The 23,441-nt window shown below is 39.7% G+C and overlaps 3 protein-coding genes across 5 annotated transcripts in view; 1 reads left to right on the forward strand and 2 right to left on the reverse strand.

The window, feature by feature from the left end:
- The window catches only part of LOC146575765 (myocardin-related transcription factor A-like), a 38,169-nt gene extending 35,007 nt beyond the window's left edge, over nucleotides 1-3,162 (reverse strand). For all 3 annotated transcript variants that reach the window (XM_085270629.1, XM_085270628.1, XM_085270627.1), the window contains exon 1: nucleotides 2,555-3,162. In XM_085270629.1, the coding sequence (XP_085126755.1) occupies nucleotides 2,555-2,684 (130 nt within the window). In that variant the 5' untranslated portion in view covers nucleotides 2,685-3,162. The remainder of the gene's footprint in view (nucleotides 1-2,554) is intronic.
- An 8,539-nt stretch (nucleotides 3,163-11,701) lies between these two features.
- ccdc97 (coiled-coil domain containing 97) lies at nucleotides 11,702-17,627 on the forward strand. Its single transcript, XM_085270632.1, has 7 exons — nucleotides 11,702-12,123; nucleotides 12,237-12,413; nucleotides 13,337-13,496; nucleotides 13,589-13,677; nucleotides 13,766-13,958; nucleotides 14,089-14,212; nucleotides 17,015-17,627. The coding sequence occupies exons 1-7, from the start codon at nucleotides 11,968-11,970 to the stop codon at nucleotides 17,136-17,138; spliced, it is 1,023 nt and encodes a 340-aa protein (XP_085126758.1). The 5' UTR covers nucleotides 11,702-11,967; the 3' UTR covers nucleotides 17,139-17,627.
- Nucleotides 17,628-17,689: 62 nt separating this feature from the next.
- On the reverse strand, nucleotides 17,690-22,691 carry LOC146575767 (uncharacterized). Its single transcript, XM_085272500.1, has 11 exons — nucleotides 21,159-22,691; nucleotides 20,956-21,018; nucleotides 20,287-20,420; nucleotides 20,159-20,211; nucleotides 20,005-20,054; nucleotides 19,660-19,757; nucleotides 19,043-19,276; nucleotides 18,567-18,903; nucleotides 18,301-18,471; nucleotides 18,048-18,154; nucleotides 17,690-17,987 (listed from the first exon to the last, which is right to left on the reverse strand). The coding sequence occupies exons 1-11, from the start codon at nucleotides 21,301-21,303 to the stop codon at nucleotides 17,787-17,789; spliced, it is 1,593 nt and encodes a 530-aa protein (XP_085128626.1). The 5' UTR covers nucleotides 21,304-22,691; the 3' UTR covers nucleotides 17,690-17,786.
- Nucleotides 22,692-23,441: the final 750 nt, after the last annotated feature.

A 23,441-nucleotide genomic window follows, 5' to 3' on the forward strand; every position in this document is an offset into this window, starting at 1 on the left:
TTGACTGTTGAGGTTTTCTCTGTTTTATTGTAGGGGCTTTACCTTACAATACAAAGCATTCAGGCGACTGTTTTTGATTTGGTGAATTGAATTGCATTATCAGAAACTAAAATTGTCACAAGCTGAACAGGCAATGAAGCAACAAATTGCAAAGACTGCACTGAGCCTAAGAAATTTCTTCATGACTTAAAGTTGTTTGAGCAACATAATATGGACACCAGTGTTATTTCTCTATTTCATAGCCACTCCATAAGCCAGTTACGTGGGCATGTTAAAAAAACGTTTTTACATAGAAGGCATCACTGCTAGAAGACGAGCCTAGTGTCAAAATGTAGGTAAAACGAGACCATTCATATGCGACAACTTATTTTCATCTGTCACAAACCTCTTCTTCCAGAACAAAAAGACTGAGTGTTTATCAGAAATTAGTGAGGCTGATCTCCTGTACAGCTTACTAGGGTATCCTTGGAAAAACTCAGAAGTGGTCATGATCCTAGGTCTTTGACCCAGTATCTTCTGTGTTTGGACTTTTGAATTCTTATTTATTGGATATACTGAGTTTGAGATGGTTATTCCAGGTTTTGGTTCTCATTATAGCTGTAATTCCTTTGTTTTTTACTATTTGTATCCTCACGTCTTCTTAGTTTTGTTATCTTGGTTCTACTTTGCTTGTATTCTATGTTTTTTCTGTAATCATACTCCTCCTGTGCTCCCCATGCATTTTTGTGAAGATAGTCTGTCTCTGTGGTTGTTTAGCCTTCTGTCTTATCTGTGTTTCAGTTCCCGTGCACTGTTTCTTCCTGTTTTATTTTGGCGGTCTCACATCTCTTCTGCTTTGTATTTAGCTCTATTTCCCCTGTCTTGTAACCTGTAATTAGTTTCAGCTGTTTTCCCACCTGTTGGCTGTTCCCTCGTTATCCTCTGTGTTTATATATATTGTCTCAGTATTTCCTTGACCCTTGTCACATTCTTCCTCATGGCTGTGTCCTCCCTGCCAGTGTGGTTTCTTAGAAGATTTGTAGCTTCGGTTTCCTCGTTTCTAGTCTTTGATGTTGTGTGCTTTGTTCAGGCTCAGCGTTAAAGCTGCTTTTTAGTTTACTTTCTGTCCTTTGAATCCTGCATCTTGGATCCAACTCCTGTCTGACACACAGCCTCCCTGACAGAACCTGTTTAATGATGTCAATTCACATCTTAATTGATGCATGATGAGGTGTCCAAAACACTCATTGAGGACACAGAGGTACAAGTACAGGAGGTAGTCAAATATCCATCCATCCATCCATCTTCATCCGCTTTATCCGAGGCCGGGTCGCGGGGGCAGCAGCCTAAGCAGAGAGGCCCAGACCTCCCTCTCCCCAGCCACCTCCTCCAGCTTATCCGGGGGAATACCAAGGCGTTCCCAGGCCAGCTGAGAGATATAATCTCTCCAGCGTGTCCTGGGTCTGCCCCGGGGCCTCCAAATATATATAACAATAATACAATTATTTTCACATATTTGACCGCTTTGCATGTGTGACAGTGATAATGACTAGCCGATGTATCACATCTGGTTCACTTCTGTGTGAACAGTTCACTCAGAGTGCTTTCTACATTAAATTGAATGTGCATGGATTTGTGGACCACCTCTATTTCAAAGTTGTGGAGAGACAGTCAGTTACAGTGTGTATTTATCCATCAGTCTTTTCTTGTTTCCTAAGGAGTCTTCTGTATGGTAAACACGATGTAGTGGGCAGTTCAGACTCTCTTGTCTGCCCCCAACCTGTGGTCTGCCTCTGTGTCCCCCCTCTCTCCTCCGCCCCACAAGTTTTCTATTTCCGACCATGCTGTAACCACTCGAAACCCAATCCCTCTAGACCGCCCTGTGAATTAAGAGGAACATTACTGTAAACTGCCAACTCGCACACAAGTACATAAAGTGTAAGGACAGCTTAAAAGGTTGTGCACACACGGTCTGATGGGAAAACGTGAGAAGCGATGTGGTGAAAGGATGCATGGGCAGTCTCTGCTAGGCATAGCTGCGGCTGTTATTTTGCTATTTATTAGTTATTGCATATTTTTCAATAACTGAAACTGTGGCAATGCACCATAACATGCCTTTAAATTTTTAATGAAAAGAAACTAAAGCCTCTTGGAGTTTGTCCTTGTCTAAATTGGTCCACACTCCTCTCTGTTCAGATACTTTGATTCAAGGCCCAGGGACCTCCAGCCAACAGGTTGCTCGGTTCATCTGCTCAAGGCGACGTGTGCTGTGCCCAGGCTGGCTGTGCCCCAACTGTAACCAAGGCACTAGCAGGATATTTGATCCCATTAACACCTCGGCCCAGAAAATAAACCTCTATTCTTTGATGGGAAAGCCTAAATTTTTAAAACAGTTGATGTAATATCTACAAATATTCAGTGTACATTTTCACAAAATTTCTTTACTTAAAAAGAACTACTAATACAATCAAACTGAGCTACACACATTTTCAAATCCTCATGTGTTGTGTGAGTGCAGCTCTAAAAATGTTCATGTGCTGTGAACTGGAAACGTGACTAGAAACAGGTATCCCACCTTGTCTGAGACTCTGACAGGCTTGGCGCTCTAACTCAAAACACATATCTGGCTTATCCATGTTGCATCTGATTGGCTGAGGCCTGAAAGGGGCAGGGTCAATCCGGACACATGGAGGGTGCTCCAGCATGGCGAGCGTTAGCAAACTGGAAAATTACCCCTGAGTGAGTCATCCACAAAAACACCACAATAGGAACGACAGCCAATGGTGGACATCAGTTTAGTCCAGGTGCTGGATTTCTGCAGCCTTGAAATCCCCCCAAAACAAAGCAATCCGCTTAAAGAGTCAAGCTCTGGGAGACCATTGTTGTGACTGAAATGAAGGAATATCCTTCAAAGTAGAGAAAAGTGAAAGAAGAAGAAATCTGCAACATTTCTGGTGTCAGTCATGATCAAAAGAGATTTGTTCTCATCAAAACAGCCATTTCCAACCACTTCTTTTGAAGAACTCCTTGATTAGATTCAGCAAAAACAAAAGCGAGAATGTGTAGAAGAAAATCCTTAATAGAGTTTTTTTTTTTTAAAAAAGAGAGTAGATGAATGCAAACTATACAAACTCCAATGCTGTGCTTTAGAAGAGCGTCTCCTGGATTTGCTGTTGCTACAGGACTGACTAAGTCGCGTGTGCATGCCTTCATGTGTGTCGTATATCAGTGAAGCTGTGCTCGAGAGGTCTGTCACAGCTGTTGCTGTACTCAGTCACTCAGCCGTTGATAGACACAAGCAGGCGCATCTGAACACAAATACACGCACACGCGTTCTCCTCACCAAATTCCTCTCACTTTGCACTTCTGCTCTGAGCTCAGTGTGGTTTCAGTGATACATCCAACATCTCAACAGCTGCTGCACCACTCCATGTGCCCGTCATCATTTTTTGTCAGCTTTTTTTTATTTATTTTTTTGTCTTTCTGTCCAGCTGTCTGACTTTTATTTCCTCTTTTTCTGCTCACAATGTTTGACAGAGTTTATTTGGAGTTTGGATTAGGAAAGTAACCAAAAATCGAAAAGTAATCATGGAAAGATACCAAACCCTCACCTTAGATGATGCGAATAAATTCACTTAAAAGATAATGTTTACTTTGAAAAAAACTAAACTAAAGTCTAATGACTATTACATGTAATACATTTTTGAATCATAAAAATGATCTAAGCAGGGATTATGTTTTCCATGTCTATGAGTCTGCTAGGGCCCACTCAGGACCCAGTGACATAAAAATTACATTATCAGATGGTTAGCATAATGGTTCTTACGGATGTTCGTGCACCTGCCTGTTTTTGGGCACCAACTAGACCTGGTCCCCAGACGGCAGACCTCGAGTGGATGTCAAAGAAGTATAAAAAGAATGACTATTCCACTATCAGAGGTCTATCTTTCTGTGTCTGTGTCCACAACAGAGTATAACCTAGGCTTTAAACTAAACTGCACTGAAAATGTAAAATTAAATAAAAATAAATAGAAATTAAAAAATGCAAAACTATAATAGCTATCACAAAAGGAGGAGAAGGAGAAGGAAAAGGGCAGCTTTTCATCTATAAACTGCTTTAAAATCTAGTGAGGACAAGCTGTTTATGTGGCTTTTGCTCAAGCTACAGCCAGAGCCATGGCATGTGATGACTTATGCAGAAGAGTGGATTTGCATTTGATGTCCCAGCTCTATCATCCAGGCTTTGATGATAACACATTTACTTGCAAACACTGGCTCTGTTTCTACACATTGCAAAGAATAGCAACTGATCTCAGTGCACTGAAACCAAAGCAAACAGTAGCTTGTCTAGTTCACTAGTGTTCTATAAATTTCCCGTCAAACACGAGAGATTTATCTGCAATGCACATGTGCAACAACCAGAAACAGCTGCTGTCCTCTCAGCTCGACAAGCTTGAACTTTCAAATTGATAAACTTGTGCGTACTTTCAACAACAAAGATCTGTATGCACTTGCCTGCCTGTTTCCAAAGCTATTTGGGTTTTAGTCTATTATTTTAATCACTTCTTTCCCATGCTGTCAAAATCAATTCTTATTCTTCAGCTCTTCTCCATCTCCACTGCGTTAATCAGAGATCAATCTTCCACTTGTTCCATTTCTACTACCACAAGCATCTAGACTGCACAGGTCTTCTCCCGCTTCCTCCTCTGCTCTGCTCTGCTACCTCAGCATAGAGTCCAGTTGCCAAATAGGATATAATTATATTAATATAATATGATAAAAGCTTTGTACTTAAACAAATCTAGTCAATGTTTTCCAGTGAATTTCTCCTTATTGAAATTTCTGGTTTGGATTTCACTGGACAAGCACTGCTTGCCCTGTTGGACCACTGCCGCAAAAAGAAAATATGGAGCATCAAAGTAGGTTAAAGTACATTGTAATTGTTTCCAATATTGCTGCCAAAATATGCCAAAAAATGCTAGTTTCTAGTGGATTTTTTAACCAATTTTGTATTTCCATCTAGTGAACTGAAGGGTCTTCAGTTGTGGTTTTGACATTCAGCAGGAGAGTGTAGTGGTACACTCCTCTTGGAAAATACGTAGCTGTGTATCTCTTTCCCAAGATGATCTGTTTTCTCCCAGTGCCTAATTAAAGTGTATACAGTATACTTGCCTGCAGCCGTTCATGTTGCCTTTATCACTTTCCTTCAGCGCGACTGTCTTCTCCTCTCTGTGCCTGCGTGTCAGTATAAAACACCTGTTCCCTTCCACTGACAGTTCCATTCATCTCCATTATTAACGCCCTGTCCCAGGTGACATCAACTAATATGACATGACATTAAAAGAGAGCCCTTTCAAGGTGAAAAAAACTAAGCGCTCTATTCTCATCTGTCAGTTAGCATTACAAGGAGCCGATGGTACTTGTCATGTTTGCATTATGTAAAAAAAAAAAATATATATATATATATTATTGCCTGTGCTTCAAAAACAAAGAGCAAGCTGAAGATGAAAACACATGATAAAGCATGTGGATTTGTAAATGATAAGATCATATAGTGAGAATCTGCATATTTGTGTTAAACATGCAGGATGACTCCCAAGTGTGTTCTTGATACTGAGGGTGTTATTATGCGAGAAGTGTTGTCCCCAGGCAAAGAACTCCTCAGTGTGACAGGAGAGGGGAAAATGAATCAAGACTCTCATCCACCATTACTTCAGATAAGGCTCCAACCAAAATGCTTACAGGGCTAATCCTGCTCTGCTGCATGTGCTCGTGTGTTTTGTGTGTGCAATTGTTTCCTGTCACAAAGAGTCTATCTACATGCACAAACTGTTTAACTCTGCTCGACACTAATGTGTCTGTATAAGCAATGTAAGTGCAAGATTAAGACTTATTATTAAGACTAAATATGTTTACATTGCTTTATATCTGAGTCAAACTTTTTAAAGTGCGTGTCCTGATATCAGTTGTAAACACTGAGATGAAAGCCAGCAAAGAGAATTGTGAATCTCCCACACAGAGGGCTATCTCTTGTTGTTCCAGATAATTGCAGATGATAATCTGTGGATTAAAAAACATAAATAAACATAACAGATCTCAGAGTAGTTCTTGAAGAAGTCATAGTTCTTGACCATTCAAACAAAGGAACAACCAGGGTGAATGTTTTAGTGACAGATTTTCAAATCACCATTGGGCCTCATAGAGGTAAGAGTGGTATTTGAGGGTGCCTGGGTGATTTGAAGAATAAGGTTTGGTGAAAAGTATCAACAATTGGCTAAATTAAAGAGAATAAAGCTTCAGCAAAAGTATAAAAGTATATAGAACAAGTTTATTGTTTGACTGACCTCAGCTTGTGGCCTCATTGGGGTTGTCATAAAGGTCGCACTTCTCCAGTTCATTCATCTATTGCCAGGGAAGCATGACTGTCTTTAAACCACATGAACATATTATCCAATAATGTCTCATTTGTGATCAGTATGTCAGACAGCTATTATTAATCATTTAGTTTTTTCTACTCTACATTTAACCTATTTTTTTTTCTGTAATAGCTTATAATGAGCTTTATGAAACCCACAAGCTGAAATGTATTAAATACATGTTAAAATTGCCACTGGCGATTGCACCTCTTTAGATTTTAGTCGATACTCCAAGAACTTTGTAGTTGAAGTTGTGCCAGAAATCTCCCAAATCTCAAAATTGATCACACATTGATATATTGTGCTGGCGAAGATTCTCAATATGTCGTAAATGTATTGCTGTGGGGATCTGAAAGTATATTTGGTAAGTGCTGTATAACAAAGCACTGTTATGGAAGTCTCCATTCCGGTGCTGCTTTACAGCATTTGACAGGAACAAAACATTAGCTCACTCAACTAAAAAGCTTTGAGCTGTTACCTTCATCCTTGTGCCAACTCAGCCAGCATAATAACATGGGAGATATCTGTCTGAAGGACTGCTGTGAAGGACAGTAATGAAACTCCATGCTGAAATACAGTTCTATGCATCACTCTTGAGTCATGTCTGATTTTTTATATTTAGCTGGGAAAATGGGAAATAGGTGAAGGTGAATTATTGAAAACTATGCAAACACATATGGAAATACAGTACACAAGGCAAAAACATTGCTGTACAATTCTAATAAGCTCTTCAACAATTGGTTTGACCACCTTTATTCTTCAGCATTGCCTGAACTCTCTTTGGCAGCTTTCTTATAATTTCTTAAAGTAGTGTTCAGGAATAGTTCTCCAGACCTGGTGAAGGACATTCAAAGCTCTTCTTTAGATGTTGGCTGCCTTTGTTCTGTTGTCTTTGAAGATGATCCCACACTGCTTCAAAAATGTTGAGGTCCGGGCTCTTAGGAGGCCAGATGATGACCTCACTATTGTCATGGGTGGTCAAACTTTGTGTCGAGGAACAGACAATAGTGTTCCATTGTGTGTTTTTCTATCCAGGTATCCATTCCGAGGGTGTTTGGGATCATTGTCATGAATGACGGTGTTGCCATCAGATGCTTTGAGGATAGTATTGCACGGTGAATCTAAATCAGATGGTACTTTTGGTTGAAATGCAGCCCCAAACCATGACAAAGCCTCCGCTGCCTTTTAAAGATGGCTTTCGATGCTTATTGTTTTACCTCTCTGCTGAGCTCTGTTGTAGATACTGACAAATATTTGAAACAAATATTAGAAATGTTGATTCATCACTCCATCTGACCTGTTGCCACTGATTTCCAGTTCTTCTCTAATGTGGCATGCCTCAGCCTTTCCTCTCTGCTTCCTTCCATAATAATGGCTTCTTGACAACCAACCTTCTACTGAGACCATTTCTGGTGAGGCTTTAGTGAACAATAGGTGTATCAGTAGAGCATTCAGATGCATCTGTCAGGTCCTTTGTCAGATTTTTTCCTCTTCGTGACTTTCAGATGTTGTTCATCAGCTACAGATAGTTTTCTTTTAGGGCTGCTCCTCCTTCTTTTTCCCTCCACTTGTCCAGTTTCCTCAAATTTTTTAAGGACAAACTGCACATCGTGTTGAGATGCTTATGCTTATAGCACTTTGGGAATTATCTTGTTGGTGGAAAAATAGCAACAAGGTAATTGCCTGTCAAACTGTCTTAACTTTTGCATTTTTTATAGATTAAACTAAAGAAACTGCAACAAATGATCTTCTTGTTCAACAGGAAGCTAAATACAAAGTACCTAAGGATACAATTTGAAACTGGCGCTTTGCTACATTTAAACACAACCGTGGATCATCTCTTGAGTTAGAGGCCTATTTTATGCTTCCTTGAAAATGGTCAGGCACCAAGGCTGGCCTAAAAATGGATGAAAAAAGCAGCCAACAGAAGATCTTTAAAAAGCCCGGAGAACTATACAGAGCACTTTGAAAAAGCACGAGAAAGTCTGGCTCCTTGGAAGCAAAATATAAAGAAATGAGGGTAGCTCATAACTGGCACACAGTACTGTGTGCATCACCTCTAAAGGCAAATGTAAAGGCGTACATAAAAGGATTTTAGCTGGCACGTACAATGAAAAATACATTTCTCTTAACAAAAAGTTGAGGAAACAGTCACAACTCCACTGACCTTTAAAATCTGCAATAACTTGTTATTGGGCCCTGCACACATGGAAGCAAACTATGATAACCTTTTTCATTAGATGGTTCAAAGGTATAATTTAACATTGTGACATAGTCAGAAGTTAGTTCATTTTAGATACGTTTTTGGTCGCCTGGTGATATTTCCTTTCTTTCTGGCCTGTTTTTTCACCCAACCCTTCAGCTGCTCAGTGCTCTGTTATGTTTACCATAGTCTCAGATGACTGTTTCCGCATGCTGAGCAGTATTGCAGCCCCAAGGTGCTTTATGTTATAAGGTAAAGATCATAAAATAACAAAGCGGCAGTCCAAACAAGTGATAAATAAACCAAAGGTTGCTTACAACCAACGCAGTTGTAATTACTGGGCCACCTTCTCCCCTCTGCTCTCCGTCACTGTCAAACACAATGTGTTCATCAATATCTAAAATGATTCTCTGCTGTGTCACAAAGAGGAAATTATAAGACCAGGTGTCAAAAGTCATTGCCTAGAAGCGGTCGCAGTAATCTAATGAGTCATCTTGTGCGTTCATTTAGAAGCTGACTCAATACTACTGACAGACCTCGAATGAATACAGGAAATTAAAGGCTGCAGTACACAAAAGAATATGTATCCAGGTAGCTAGTCGATGGATGCTGTTTATTTATTTCAAGTCTAATATTTCATCATCATGTCACACAAACTCTTTAAATGGATTAAAAAATAAAACCAGGTCTAGTCTATTTTATCTTTGAAACCTAAACTATACTACGCACATAAATCAACCTCTTCTATATTTTCATCATCCAGACTGCTGCTCTTCCCCCTGGTGGTACTGTTATGTTATTATGACTGTACCATAACCACTTCTGCCTTCTATTTATTTCTGCTTTCCTAATAAAGACTCCATTGTCTCCTGTAAGAAAGTAACTGAGCAATTACAATTTTAATTAGCTGTTGACTCAGTGGTATCCATTTTTGGCATGTTTATCTGTATCTTTTTTTCTCTCCCTTTGGGTCCCCCTGAGAAATAATTGACTGCAAAACCAAAATACAGTTATTAAGTATTGATTCACGTGTCAGTCAACCTGAAGTGTACATGGAAAGCAAACAGAATGAATTAGAGGCTCAGGGTTTTTTTGCAAACTATTCACAATAATGGGACCTTGCTTTGACAGCTCAGAAAGATGCACAAAGTTCTGTCACAGTGAAAACTGCACTTTGGGTTCCGATCATTTTATGCTCACCGGTTTGCTTTCCATATTTTAGTCAGCACATAATTTTTTGTGATTTGTTTTTTAAGGTTGTGTGGATGGTCTATTTCACCTCATTTCTTTCACTTTTCTCTAACATACCAGTCTAATGTATAATGCCTGCAGCTATAGTGCTGTAAATACAGATCGATATAATGAAATACTCATAAAGTGATTTGCTCTTTTCTTGGCCCCTAAGTTTAACCCTTTTCCTCTGTCAACACTCAGCCCTCATATCTCCCCCACGCCTCCTCTGATATTACATCTCTCTTTCCTCTAAACTCCCTTACTCTCTGCCATGGGTTTAAATAGCAGGACCAGCTGGCCACATCAATATACGCAGGACCTCTTTATCACAGGTGCTGGGATTACAGACACACACATACGTGTGCTGTAGAGCTTTAAAAATGGGACTTGATGGAGAGTAACACTTGTCTAGAGAGAACAGTGTGTGTTCATTAACCAGACACCATAGATTCGTATTTGTTTCTATCTTGCAGAAATGAGAGTTGTAGTACTTCTGCTGTCCAGCGGGTGGAGACGTGCCATTTTGAAAAGGGGCCCGCAGCATACTCCTGTCTAAATAGTACAGTCATTTGAACAGCTGTGTCAGATTACTGTGAGCTCACTGTAACACCTCTGAAACACCAAAACAAGGCTAGAGAAGAAGATGATACTATGGGTTAAACATTATCCACGCTGATTCTTTTTCTTTAATCATCTCCCTCATGTTCTCCTGCCATTGAAGTATATGGTTGATCTGAAAACTGCATGCTAAAATATTTTGAAATCTGGTTGATGATAACCCTCTGATACTTTCCACTAAGTTTTATGCCCATGGCTCAAAAACTCCAGCACCACCAATGGGTTAAAGTTGGAGGTGCACTTCATACAACAGTTTATTTTAAATGAATTCCACAAGAAGTTTTAGCCAAACACAGAGAAAAACTCTGCAAGCATTATCTCATAGCATTCACCAATTTAAAAAAAAAGAATGTTCACTCTTAACCCAAATAGCAGCAGCAATCGACCTTTATTTTATTTTATTTTATTTTACTTAGTATTACTAGTTGGAGAAATGGCATAATACACATTTAGTGTTAAAGTAAATTCATATTTTGTTCCTCAGTTCTACCACAACAAGATGTAGATCTACCAGCCCTCAGAAGTTGCAGCAAAGGTGAAACCACGAATCCATCCAACAGCTCTTAATAGTAAAATACACTTTTGCAAAAATACAACATAGTAATTCCAACCCTGACCACAAGACGCATCATTTCCATTACAAGAGCAGCTTTGTTTGTTTGTTTGTTTGTTTTCAAAGACTGGCCTTGAATGCCAAATCCTGCTGTACCTCCTCTTCTTTTTCTCCCTTCTTCGATTTTCATGCTTCACAGTCACACCTGAAAGTCTGGAGAGTAAGAAGAGGCTCTTACTCTCCAGAGTGGCTCTCAGACAGAGGACAGCTGTGACCTATCACTTATCTCTCTAAAGCTGAACATTCCTTGCACACAGAAGCAGTTTAGGGTTCATTGTCTTGCTGAAGAGCACTTCAACCAAGACAAAGCCATGCACAGAGCCTCAAGGTGAAAACATTTCAACCTGACCTTGATAATATTTGGAAAAATACTGGTCATATCACCTAACATATTATTTGAAATCATAGATTTCATAGATTTAAAATAATAGACTATACAGTGATTAAACACCACAGTATGATATGTAAGCAATAATTGATAAAATAATAAAAAAGAAACCTGAGGTGACCCATGTGCAATTTATGTTTAATATTTATTTCTAAAATATTTCTCTATCTTGGAAAAAATTATAAGTATTAAAGTCTGTCACAAGGTGGCGACATATACATATCAAAGAAAGGCTGTGGGGGAGGAACAATTCTTTCGGTTGCACAGAGAAAAGGGGACACACAAAAGTGACGGACCGTTATTGCGATGAAACGTTATACAAAATAAGTGAAAGGTAAAATAACACGCGAGGTTTCCATGAAAGAGATTTTCTCATCCAAGAGGTTTTACATTAAATTGTAAAAACTAATTGGTCGTTTAAAAGAAACAAACAGGGGAAGTTGGCAGTAGGCTGAGCTTTTCTTAGTGAACCATCGTTAGCTCCTGGGAAGACGGTGGCTAAGTGACACCGCGGTTAATGATGTGGGGAGAGATCGACCCTCCTGTTAAAACACAGCCAAGCTTGTGTGAGACTGAAGACGAGAGGAAAATAGAAGAGATAATACTGCCACGGAGACGGAGATGTGACTCCAGCAGCTCTGAAGACACACAGCGGGTGGTGCAGGACATCCAGGTGAAGCAATCAGCGACAACAGCGTTTGTTTGTTTTTTCTTTTCAACCACAGTGTCAGGTGCGGTCTGCCATTATGACGCCTCGCTGATTTACTCTTTCTGCTCATCATACAGAATATAAACCTGAGCGAGTCCAGCTGTGTGAATGCCATGATGGAGGCCATAGCTGTGAGCGGCGTCTTGGTGAAGAGCCAGCAGATCGGAGAGGCTGAGCTGACCGTGCAGGAGCGCAGAGAGGAGCTGCTGCATCAGTACCGCAGCAGGCCGCTGGTGTTCCTGGAGAGGTACCATGTATGTGCCCACAGTTCAACGTGTGTGTGTGTTAGTGAAGGGCAACATCGCCCAATATAGATGCTTAGAGGCAATGACATTCATAAGTAAATCAAGGCAAACTTCTTTCCCAGTGACGTGCTGCCATTGATGGCACTCTTTATCACTTAATGTGTTACTCTGTTGGAACAAGGTGCCAGCATTGTAGTTCAATAGTAGTGACAGAGCATGAATCAAATTTAAGCAAAAAAGTAGCCTAGTTAGTGCTAGTGTCAGTAATTCCCACATCCCTTTTAGTGTTCCTGTCATATGGAGTGCAACCAGCGAGTGCTCAAATGACACAGTGGAGTCGTTTGTTGACATTTGGGTCACACATCATCAGCTGTTAGCATCTCCTCCTCCTTAGCCTGGCTGTACTTAGCTTTGTTTTTGCCTTAAGGAGTGAAAGAAGTGTGTCTTGTTTTCACTTTCAGTGGGAACAAATTCCTTGTATATTTTGCAGAGTACAGCATTGGCTGATGGTTGTTGAGCTATATATATATTTTTAAGTACTAAATCTTCCTCTGTAGAGGTGGGCCTATCGATCTAAATATCATTTTGATACCAGTGCTGGCATTGGTATTGGGTTGGTACTAGTGCGATACGACTGATACTTCTGTCCTCTGAGTTTAGTTTGCAGAGCACTGAATTGTGTTGAATAAACTGTTATTATTGTTTAGAAAGAAAAGATGTACTTCAAACATGCACTGAGACTGTGTGTTGACTGTTACGTCTACCTATAGCACATTAAATAACAGAAGCTGACCCAAAAGTTCTTTACAGACAGGAACATTACAGGTCTGCAAAAAATCCAGTTTCAAAATACATTAACTAAATATTGTGGTGTTGGTAAAGAAGTGAAGAATTCCATTATTATATTTTGTTTTTCATCTTACAATTTCCAGGCTTGCCTGAAGCCTCAGCATCTCTCAGCATTTGCACATGTCAGCTCAGACCCACGAGCACAGCACTACAGCAAGGTGATACAGAGACGGGCTGCAGGACGCACCGACAGGACCAGAGTCAGGAATCAGCGCTATGCTGCCCTCAGGGCTCTGCAGAAGGGTAGGGGCAGCAGCAGTTAATGATACAGTGGACCCATGCAGCATTTGTGCAGATAGCTTTAGTCTTTGATAGTGCCATTCCTCCTCTTCTAGACGGCCAGTACTTCAGTGAAGAACAGATGCGAATGAGGGAGCCGCTGCTGTACGAACAGTATATCGGCCAGTACCTGACAGATGAAGAGGTGAGTTCTGTTTATCTTGCGTTTTATATGTGATTATGTTTTTGTATATTTCAGAGTATTTTTCTAATTACCTTCATGAATGCTTCAGGTGCTACAGCGCTCCCAGGAGGCCATGCTGGATGGTGCACAGGGAGGACCCGGGGAGCCGGGGCAAGGTACAGGAGGACTCGCCAATCTGCTCCTCAACTCCTACCAGGAACGACTCATCCAAAATCGTCTGCAGGAGGAGCAGGAGAAGGAAGACGGCGCACTGGAGGAAGAAGAGGAGGACGACGACTACGGTCAGTCAGAGTTCGGGTTGAAGAAAAAACTTCACACTGAAGTTAAGCAAAGAAGAAAATTTAGGCTTTTTTCTTTTCTTCTTCTTTTCCCTCCATCTTTTCTTATTCTGCTCTGTGTTTCATGCTGTAGATGACAGAGACCAGCAGAAGGAATGGGAGCCGACGCCAGAGGAGAAGGCTCTTCTCAGAGAGGAGTTCATCAGTCAGATGCACCAGCGTTTTCTGGATGGCAAAGACAAGGATTTCAACTATAGGTCAGTCACACAGCACACAGGAGCAGTTCAAAGACTTCTTCATCGCGTTGTAGCCAACCTAAAGCTGCCTTTGACAGCTCGAGTTCCTCAGACTATTAGGCTACGTTCACACTGCAGGTCTTAATGCTCAATTCCAATTTTTTGATCAAAGCCAATTTTTTTGTCTCCTTGTTCACACTACAAATAAAATGCGACAGCAAACGCGCTCTAGTGAAAACCCTCAAAGCGGCCCACATGCGCAAAAGAGGACGTCACACACAACACGCTCTGTTTAGACTCAGACCAAACAGTATTGTTTGGCCCTTAATATAAAGACTTCGGGCTTCACGTTTCCCAATTTTTGCTTTAAGTTATTTTGTTATTTACATAATAATGTAAATAACCTAATAATGATCCTTATTGCTGTTTTAGAGGAGCGGTGCTTCAAAGGATAGTTGCAGATTTCTGTCAGAATCTGCAGATTATACAGTACAAATAAAATGTTCACGTTGTCTTCCCAACAGTTTCACTAACATCTACACTGGATGGCCAGGAAGCGTTCACGATGTGTTCTCGGGCGCTTCTCCGGAGCTGATAATTGGCGTCTGTCTTGTGTCAGTGACGTAAAAGACGGATTTAATTCGACCTGACCGTTCAAACAGCAGTCGCTTTCTAAAACATCGGATATGTATCGGATTCAGGACCACATATGAAAGTGACCCAGATCGGATTTGAAAATATCGGATTTGTGCCGTTCACACTGTCATACCATGATCGGATATGGGTCGTATAGGGTAAAAAAAAATCGGATTTGATGCGCTTTCGCCTGCAGTGTGAGCGTAGCCTAAGTGTATGTTTGTAGGTGTTTGTAATGTAAGATTTTCAAATTAGTAAGCAGGCTTTTTGAGAATGTTGCTGAAAAAATAACTAGTTTTGTTATTAAAGCTTTGAGATGATCATTCCTCATAGATTAATCAGTTCACAGAATAACAGAACTCCGTAATCTGCCAAAGTTATTTTTGTTAAAGCTCAGCACAGTTTAAAGGCAGTTCATGAGGTACAGACGACCTGTATTTTATTCATTTGTGTCCTGGATCACGATTTTTCATCTGTCCGGACACATATACACAGATTTTTCTTTCCACAGTACTTTCCACGTGTAAAATCATTTTATCAATACCAAATGCATTACATGGTTATGTGCAGGCACTAAAAACAACTTGGTTGGTGTTAGGAATTAAAAGCTGCAGGTTTAAGTTTAGAAAACGATCACGGTTTGGCCTAAAATTCAACGCTTACTAATTCTTTTGAATCTGTAGCTTTATGTCTGTGAAGGTTCTCAGTCATCCAGGTCATTGTAGTCAAAGGAGCTTGCAAAGAAAAGCGTCTGGACTTCTTTAAGTTGCTTGAAGACGTTTCACCTCTCATCCGAGAAGCTTCTTCAGTTCTAAGGTCAAATGGTGGAGAGTCCCAGATATAAACCTAGTGGGAGTATCCCCCCACAGAGGGACAAAAGGACCCCCTGATGATCCTCTAATCGCCTGAGCCAAGGTGTAAAACTGAGTGTGGGTCCCAATCAGCCAGAGTTTCGGGTGTGTTCATTGTGAAACCTGGCCCCACCTTATTAAGAACGCCTCTTTGCGTTCTTAAAGTCAGCAAAGAGGCACAGAAAAGAAGACCAGACACCAGCGAGGGAGGATAAGAAGGACAGACGCAACAACATTGTCATCCCCTATGTAGCCGGTGTATCAGAAAAACTCAGGAGAGTTTTCTCCAAGCATGACATCCCAGTGCATTTCAGACTCAGCAACACGCTCAGACAGAAACTGGTTCACCCGAAAGACAAAACGCCAAAACACAGACTTAACAATGTGGTGTATGCTGTACAGTGCAGCGAGGAATGCCCAGACCTCTACATTGGAGAGACCAAACAGCCACTTCACAAGCGCATGGCACAACATAGAAGAGCCACCTCCACAGGACAAGACTCAGCAGTCCATCTGCATCTTAAGGATAAAGGTCACTCTTTCGAGGATGCCAACGTTCACATTTTGGACAGAGAGGACAGATGGTTTGAAAGAGGAGTGAAAGGAGCCATCTACCGGTATGTCCACTGTGAACGACCATCTTTGAACAGAGGCGGTGGTTTACGACACAAACTCTCTGCCATCTATAATCCAGTTTTGAGATCCCTTCCCAGACGCCTTAACGCCCACTCACATCCTGGGCCATCTGATCTCAGGAATTCGCATGATAAGGTGGGGCCAGGTTTCACAATGAACACACCCGAAACTCTGGCTGATTGGGACCCACGCCCAGTTTCACACCTTGGCTCAGGCGATTAGAGGATCATCAGGGGGTCCTTTTGTCCCTCTGTGGGGGGAAACTCCCACTAGGTTTATATCTGGGACTCTCCACCATTTGACCTTAGAACTGAAGAAGCTTCTCGGATGAGAGGTGAAACGTCTTCAAGCAACTTAAAGAAGTCCAGACGCTTTTCTTTGCAAGCTCCTTTGACCTGTAGCTTTATGGTTACCATAGTGACATGTTTGCCACTTGTCTGGGCATGTTGCGTGACACATGCTCAAAGTATGCTCCATACTGAAAATACATTACTAACAACTGAACTTTTTCACAACTGTTTTGTTTCATATTGACGCTGTGCTGCACAAGCTGTTGTGAAATCACACATGTTAATACAAGTTAGTAAAGAGACTCCAGAGGAGGGGAAAAGTTACAAACTGAAATTCAGTGGAAAATGACAAAAATCCCACACTGTGGGCTTTGAAAGTGACTTAAGGTGTTTATGTGTTTGTGTTACAGGGAGGTGGATGAGAATCCAGACTATGACAACTTGGACATTGTCAACAGAGATGCAGAGGATAAATATTTTGATGACGATGATGACGAAGAAGAGGAAAAGGAGGAAGAAAATATGACAGAATAGTACCCGTGTTATTAATAAATGAATGAACTGTAAATATAAATGTACAAAAAGAGTTTCCATTCTATTTTTTAGTTTGACATCTGAACACAAACAAAAGATGTAATAAACATGTTTTTGGGGTCTTTTGAAAATTTGTATAAATATGATTTTCTTGTTCAAAACTCAACAGAAACATGTATTTATTTAGGTTTAGATGTACGCGTGTCAGATTGCTTTGTATTGTGTGGACTGAAAATGAGTGACAAAGCAGCCAATGATGGCTGGAGAACTTTTGCTCAAGGCCACTTCAAAAAATTCAAGGAATGTATTCTTCTAATTACAATGCTGTTCCTTACAATGATTATTACAGGTTGGGCAAAGTCCAAAGAAAACAGTTTGACAACATCTGCACAATTTACCGATAAAAAGCATCAATGTTGTTTATTCAGAATTTCAAGAAGAAAATATCAGCTGTATGTGGAATTATTAAAACAAAGTAAAACACGGTGATCAGCAGTGTGAAAGGAAAACTGAGACAAAGTACAGTTTTATGATTTTGTTGCTTTTCTCAAAAGTAACAATTAACCAAAGAAACCTCCAAATAACGCATGTCATTTGTGGACATACTGCAGCCATTTTTCAAATTTAGCTTTACAGAAGCATTAATCTTCATTTTTTAAGTTCTTTTATTATCAAAGTGTAACACTCTTCTTGTAATTTTAAGACCTTCAGTTGCATTTTTAGTTTCTCCCTCTTCAGTTGATCAAGATCCGTTGTATTCAAACCAGAGCTGACTGAGGGCCCAGGCGACAAAGTCTCTGACATGTGAGAGAAATTAATGCCGACAGAGGTTTGACTTGCTGGAGAGCTGTGGAAAAAAGTTAACTTTTAAGATTGTTTGACTAAATTAAAAATCTTTACCTAAATGATAGGCCTTTCTGGCCTCGTGGATTGTAATGCAGCTACATTGTGGCCAGAGCAGTGGACATCTTTATGTTCACACTCATCTGACGCAGCCCGAGGTTCACAGGAAAGACCTGTACATTTAGAAAACATATTGGGGAAAAAAAGACCAGAAAAGATTAAAAATAATAATAAAAAATAAAATAAATACATGAATTTTTTTCTCTTAAAAAAAGCTGAAAGAAATCCTGCTAGTGATTTCAGTTTTTGAACGACTCACTCATTTCCTCTTCTGTTTTTTCCTCCACATTCTGCTGTTTGATTGGTGTGTTTCTTTCCACGTCTCTGGTTTTTACAGTGACTTCAGATTTTGGCATGTTAGGAGGATCGTCTCCTTCTTTCTCATTCCCACAGTTTGCTGACTGTGCATCTCCTCTCTCTGCTGAGCTTTCTGTACAAAAGACAAAATGTTACCAAAAAGTGAAATTAATACACACATAGAAAGTATTTACTATTTTCCATTAGGAGAATTGTGGGAAATATCACCTTTAATAACACACTTGTCAGTGTGGTTAGAGGCAACAGCAGGTACAGCTTCAGATTCCATTCCTCCCGTTTCCATTTCATCTTCCTCTTCTTCATTCCCAGCATCTTCTGAGTTTACAACCTCGTTTTCATGTCCAGACCCGACCTTCTCTTCAGCTACACATACACATATATATATATACATATATGTGGTAATCGGAGCACTAGGTGCGGTGACTCCCAAGCTAGGCGAGTGGCTCCAGCAGATCCCGGGAACAACATCGGAAATCTCTGTCCAGAAGAGCGCAGTCCTGGGAACAGCTAAGATACTGCGCAGGACCCTCAAGCTCCCAGGCCTCTGGTAGAGGACCCGAGCTTGAAGGATAAACCGCCCGCAGGGGCGTGCTGGGTGTAAAAGTATATATATATATATATATATATATATATATATACACACGGTTTATCCTTCAAGCTCGGGTCCTCTACCAGAGGCCTGGGAGCTTGAGGGTCCTGCGCAGTATCTTAGCTGTTCCCAGGACTGCGCTCTTCTGGACAGAGATCTCCGATGTTGTTTCCGGGATCTGCTGGAGCCACTCGCCTAGCTTGGGAGTCACCGCACCTAGTGCTCCGATTACCACGGGGACCACCGTTACCTTCCCCCCTCCACATCCTCTCGAGCTCTTCTCTGAGCCCTTGGTATTTCTCGAGCTTCTCTTAAACCAGATAGATAGATAGATAGATAGATAGATAGATAGATAGATAGATAGATAGATGTCACGTTAATCGTGATGATCCATGTTAACACTGACAGCCATAATTTTAGATCAAATTTCCAAGTTTCAGCAATTAATGCATTATTTTTTTATAGTTGTATTGGTGATATCAAGTTTAAATGATAGGCAAAAAGGAAATGAAACTTTGATGGAATTAAAATAGTTACTAGTAGAGTAACCAGTGATTTGTAGTATTACGTTTTACATTGAAATTCTGACCTGATGATATGGCCTGATTAAAAAATAAGGGTAATCTTATGTCATTAACATTCACACGAGGACCAAAAATACCAGACAGTAAAGTGTATTAAAATTTAAAAAAAAAAGATATATATATTTACCTGTCTTCCATCAAAACATCTCTTGAGAATAATTCTTAGTTCTTTCCCCCTGAATGGATGTTTCGCTGCTGTTGAAATTGTATGTTTTGTTGTCCTCTCTGAAAAGAGAAGAGTGATTTTCATACACAGACACTTTTTGTTAGGATAGTTACATGCCAATAGGAAATAACATCATTTAATTAATAACACTTTAGTCAGTATGGGGTAACAGCAGACACAGTCTCATCTTCTATTTCTCCCTCTGCCTGTTTCTCTTCATCTTCTTCACTCCCAGCATTTTCAGCTTCTACTCTCTCTGCTCTGTTTCCACGAGCATTTCCTCACTGTTTGAAAGCTGATCTTTACCTTCAGCATTATCATCTTCAGTTTCTTCAGAGCCGGATGATTGTATTTCCTTTTGATTCAAGGTTCAGGAAAAATGACCTTTAATTATCATTCTCAGTGTTGTTTTAATTCATTTTTGAAAATCAGAATTACAGTGCTCTCATGCTCAGATAAATTTCTAGTCTTGGATCTTCCTTTTCTGTATCCCTCGGTTTTTAGGTAACCTTTCTGTGAAAAGTTAGTTTGACAGTTTATTTAGTGAAATCTGATTTTCTTTGATTAATAGAAATGGGAAAAAAGTACCTTAATCCAATACTCCAGAGGTTGATCATCATAGAAAATAGTTGCTTTCCATTTTTTACACAATCCTTTCTCTGCAAGTATCTCAAATCTAGGGGGCTTATACCATTTGCCTTCATACTTAATACACGCCTTACCTAAATTGATCATCCAAACACACAGGAAAATTGAAATGACAGTAGAAAAGAACACTTAAAAAAATAAAGCTAACTTTTGACAAGTTAACATTTGATCCTCTTTAAAACAGTGCACATTGTTTAAAATTGTATATTTGAACCACAAAAGGAAAATGCTTTCTCTTTATTTTTTTCTTAATTCTTAAAGATGTTCAAAACACTCACACCTGATCTGCAATCCAATCCAAGGTTTAGAGATTTTTCTTTTTTAATGTAGGTTTGTATTTACTTTTCCCAGATGATTGATGGAGAGCAATAATGTTTCCCAGCTTTCATGAGATGGGGGGAAGGCAATTCAGCATCACCAATGCATAATCTATCATGCATTCATTCAGCTGGAGAGAAACTGATGACTACAGATCATTGAAGTCAAGTTCCATTTTTTATATACATGATTTTTATTTGTGGGCACAGTTTCAAAGAGTATAAAGTGTTTTCTTGTTTAATGGTTTCCATGAAATGTGCTTATGCTTCTCAGATGATTGTATTTGCTTACTTTGTTCCAGCTTCTCACAATCAAGGATGCCCTCTGTGGTTCCACAGATTACAGGCAAAAACTCTAAATTACAACAACAACAACAACAATAATAATAATTTCCCTATAATAAAATAATATGAATGTATTTTCATGCCATAAAATTAGAGAAACATATTCAAAAATCTAAAAAGATGTTCAGTGCTGGGTGACTAAGGACTTACGTTTTCCTTCTGTCTTCCAGGTTTTATGATCCTCCTCCTCCTTCTTGTCTTCATCATCAGAAGGTTCATCATATTCAGCCTTCCATCTTTTCCTTAATCTACAGTCTTCTTGGTCTTCCTCTTCCACAAATCTTTTCCTCTCCATTTATTTTTCAAAACTGAAAATATAGTCTTCCTAAACAGATTTCAGGGTAATCATTGATTTGTGTCAAAAGGTCTTCCCACCCGAAACAACATGTGTGAGCCCTTACCCGAGCGACATGATCATAAAAAGAAATAGCACAACTCAATGTTGAATTCTTTGTTCGTCTTTTGTTGTGCGAGAGACGAAAAATGTTTGCTGACCACCGCACAGATCTCGAGTTCAGCTCATACCGATACTAATGGTTTGGTCCTGAAAACAGTTCTCAGTATTAACATTTTGAGGATTTGTCATTGTGGTCTGACGACATAGTTTTCATGTCTTGTTTTATTTCAGTTTAGACTTCATTTGACAAAACTCATTGTAACTTTCAAATCAGTCAATTAATCAGATAGATGACAGATAGATATGTCTTCTGTTTTTCAAAAAGATGCACAACACCATTGACTTTTTAAAATATTTTGTAAATTTTATATATGTATTAAAATGTAATCTTCCATTACTTTTTAACATATCGGACTATATTTGAATTCCTTAGTGCAATATAATTGCGAATTAACTTAAAGAACACATCAGCTTGGATTAGCTGCTTTCTCAGTTGTTTTCAGTGCCGTCCTTGTGCCTGAATATTTCAGAGGGATGTTTCTTTTAGATTGTTAGGCCCCTTAACACTGACCTATGAATCATTCAAGCATTAAAAACACACCTAACTCGAGGGACTTATATATACAGTGTTGTCTAAATAACACTGTATATATAACAAATAACTTAGCAAGGAACCAGTATTAAATTGTATCTTTAGGTACTTTGTTACGAGCAGCCTGTCACAAAAACATACGATTTCTTCCAATTTCTTTAGTGGAATCTCTGAAAAATGCCACAGATAACACAGTTTGACAGGAATTTTCTTTTTTTATTGTAAACCAACTGATGTCCAAAGAGCTATTAGCTGAAAACTTGACATATCTCCGCATGACGTGTCCTGGCTCAAGACTTTTGCACAACACTGTAACTCTCTTTTATTTATTTCACATTTTGTCAATATGGCTGGACAAATTTGTATGAAAATGTTGTTTTTGTTTTGTCTAACTTCTTTAGAACAGTTATATCCATCTGTCACAGACATGATTGATATATTACTCGCTATGCTTCAAAGTCAAAGCACACCTCTTGTTTTTCTCTTGCAAATTTAAATCTGAAGACCTGACACGAATTGCTGTCAACACACTAAACACTTTACATCTACTTTAATGTAAATACAATAAAAGTAAAAAGTGAAATACACTATAGGGACAAAAGTTCTGGTCCACCTACTCATTATTCCTACAGGAGCTGCTCATGACATAGAAACCCACGTCAACAGTTTTATCAAGATGTTAATACCAGAGGATGCTTACTCTATTACTGATAAGCAAAATTTGGCCACTTTTATGAACCTCTGCGACTCCACTCCGTGCGACTCCGTGTGGCCAAGGCGAGAAAAAGTGACTTCTTAGTGACTGCTTCACAGTGGCATACATACATATCTATCTATCCACACACACACACACACACACACACACACACACACACACACACAGCGGTATGTGAATGTGTGTGTAGACCGAACAAATTCTATGAGGTCTATCAGCAAACACATCAGCAACCACAGGAGAGCAAATAGAAAGCACATCTGCACATCAGTGCTAACAATCACATATCCATTATCCATGTATAAAAAACCCACTTGTTTTAAAAAAAGAGATGTGAAACTCCAGAATAGGGACTTACCTCTGTTGCCGACTAGACAGCAAACGATGTCCCACACAGGAAAGTAAAACTTTACTTTTCAGTTACACTGAAAAAAAAAACCCCACCCCCCAGTTATTAAAGTGTGTGCCCAAACACTGACTTCCGGCAATGACAGCAGGTTTTACAGGTAAGACGATTTAGACTGACATTTACAGTCGCTATTTATATATGGAGAGAAACCTCGAAACGGTTGCAAGTGCACGTACGATATGATTTACAAATGTGTATAATTTTGAGACGCATTTCACACTGCCCGCTTCACAGATATCCGCAAACTTAAGATGCGTTCATGTCCCAGTGTTAAACTGGGACATCTGACTTTCCTCGGTATACCTGCATTTTATCTATAA

The sequence above is a fragment of the Mchenga conophoros genome, linkage group LG4 (genome assembly GCF_057382185.1).
Source record: "Mchenga conophoros isolate Kocher_MC1m ecotype Shallow Benthic linkage group LG4, M_conophoros_male_GT1.1, whole genome shotgun sequence".
Taxonomy (NCBI): Eukaryota; Metazoa; Chordata; class Actinopteri; order Cichliformes; family Cichlidae; genus Mchenga; species Mchenga conophoros.

Bases quoted from the DNA above. Each gene is read 5' to 3' on its own strand.
- ccdc97 (XM_085270632.1), top strand. From the start codon at position 11,968: ATGATGTGGGGAGAGATCGACCCTCCTGTTAAAACACAGCCAAGCTTG. The intron at 12,124-12,236 runs GTGAAGCAATCA...CTCATCATACAG, and splicing joins GGGTGGTGCAGGACATCCAG to AATATAAACCTGAGCGAGTC. The intron at 13,678-13,765 runs GTGAGTTCTGTT...TGAATGCTTCAG, and splicing joins AGTACCTGACAGATGAAGAG to GTGCTACAGCGCTCCCAGGA.
- LOC146575767 (XM_085272500.1), bottom strand. From the start codon at position 21,303: ATGGAGAGGAAAAGATTTGTGGAAGAGGAAGACCAAGAAGACTGTAGA. The intron at 20,055-20,158 runs TTTATCTGAGCA...CTTGAATCAAAA, and splicing joins GGAAGATCCAAGACTAGAAA to GGAAATACAATCATCCGGCT. The intron at 17,988-18,047 runs ATCATTTAGGTA...ACTTTTTTCCAC, and splicing joins CCACGAGGCCAGAAAGGCCT to AGCTCTCCAGCAAGTCAAAC.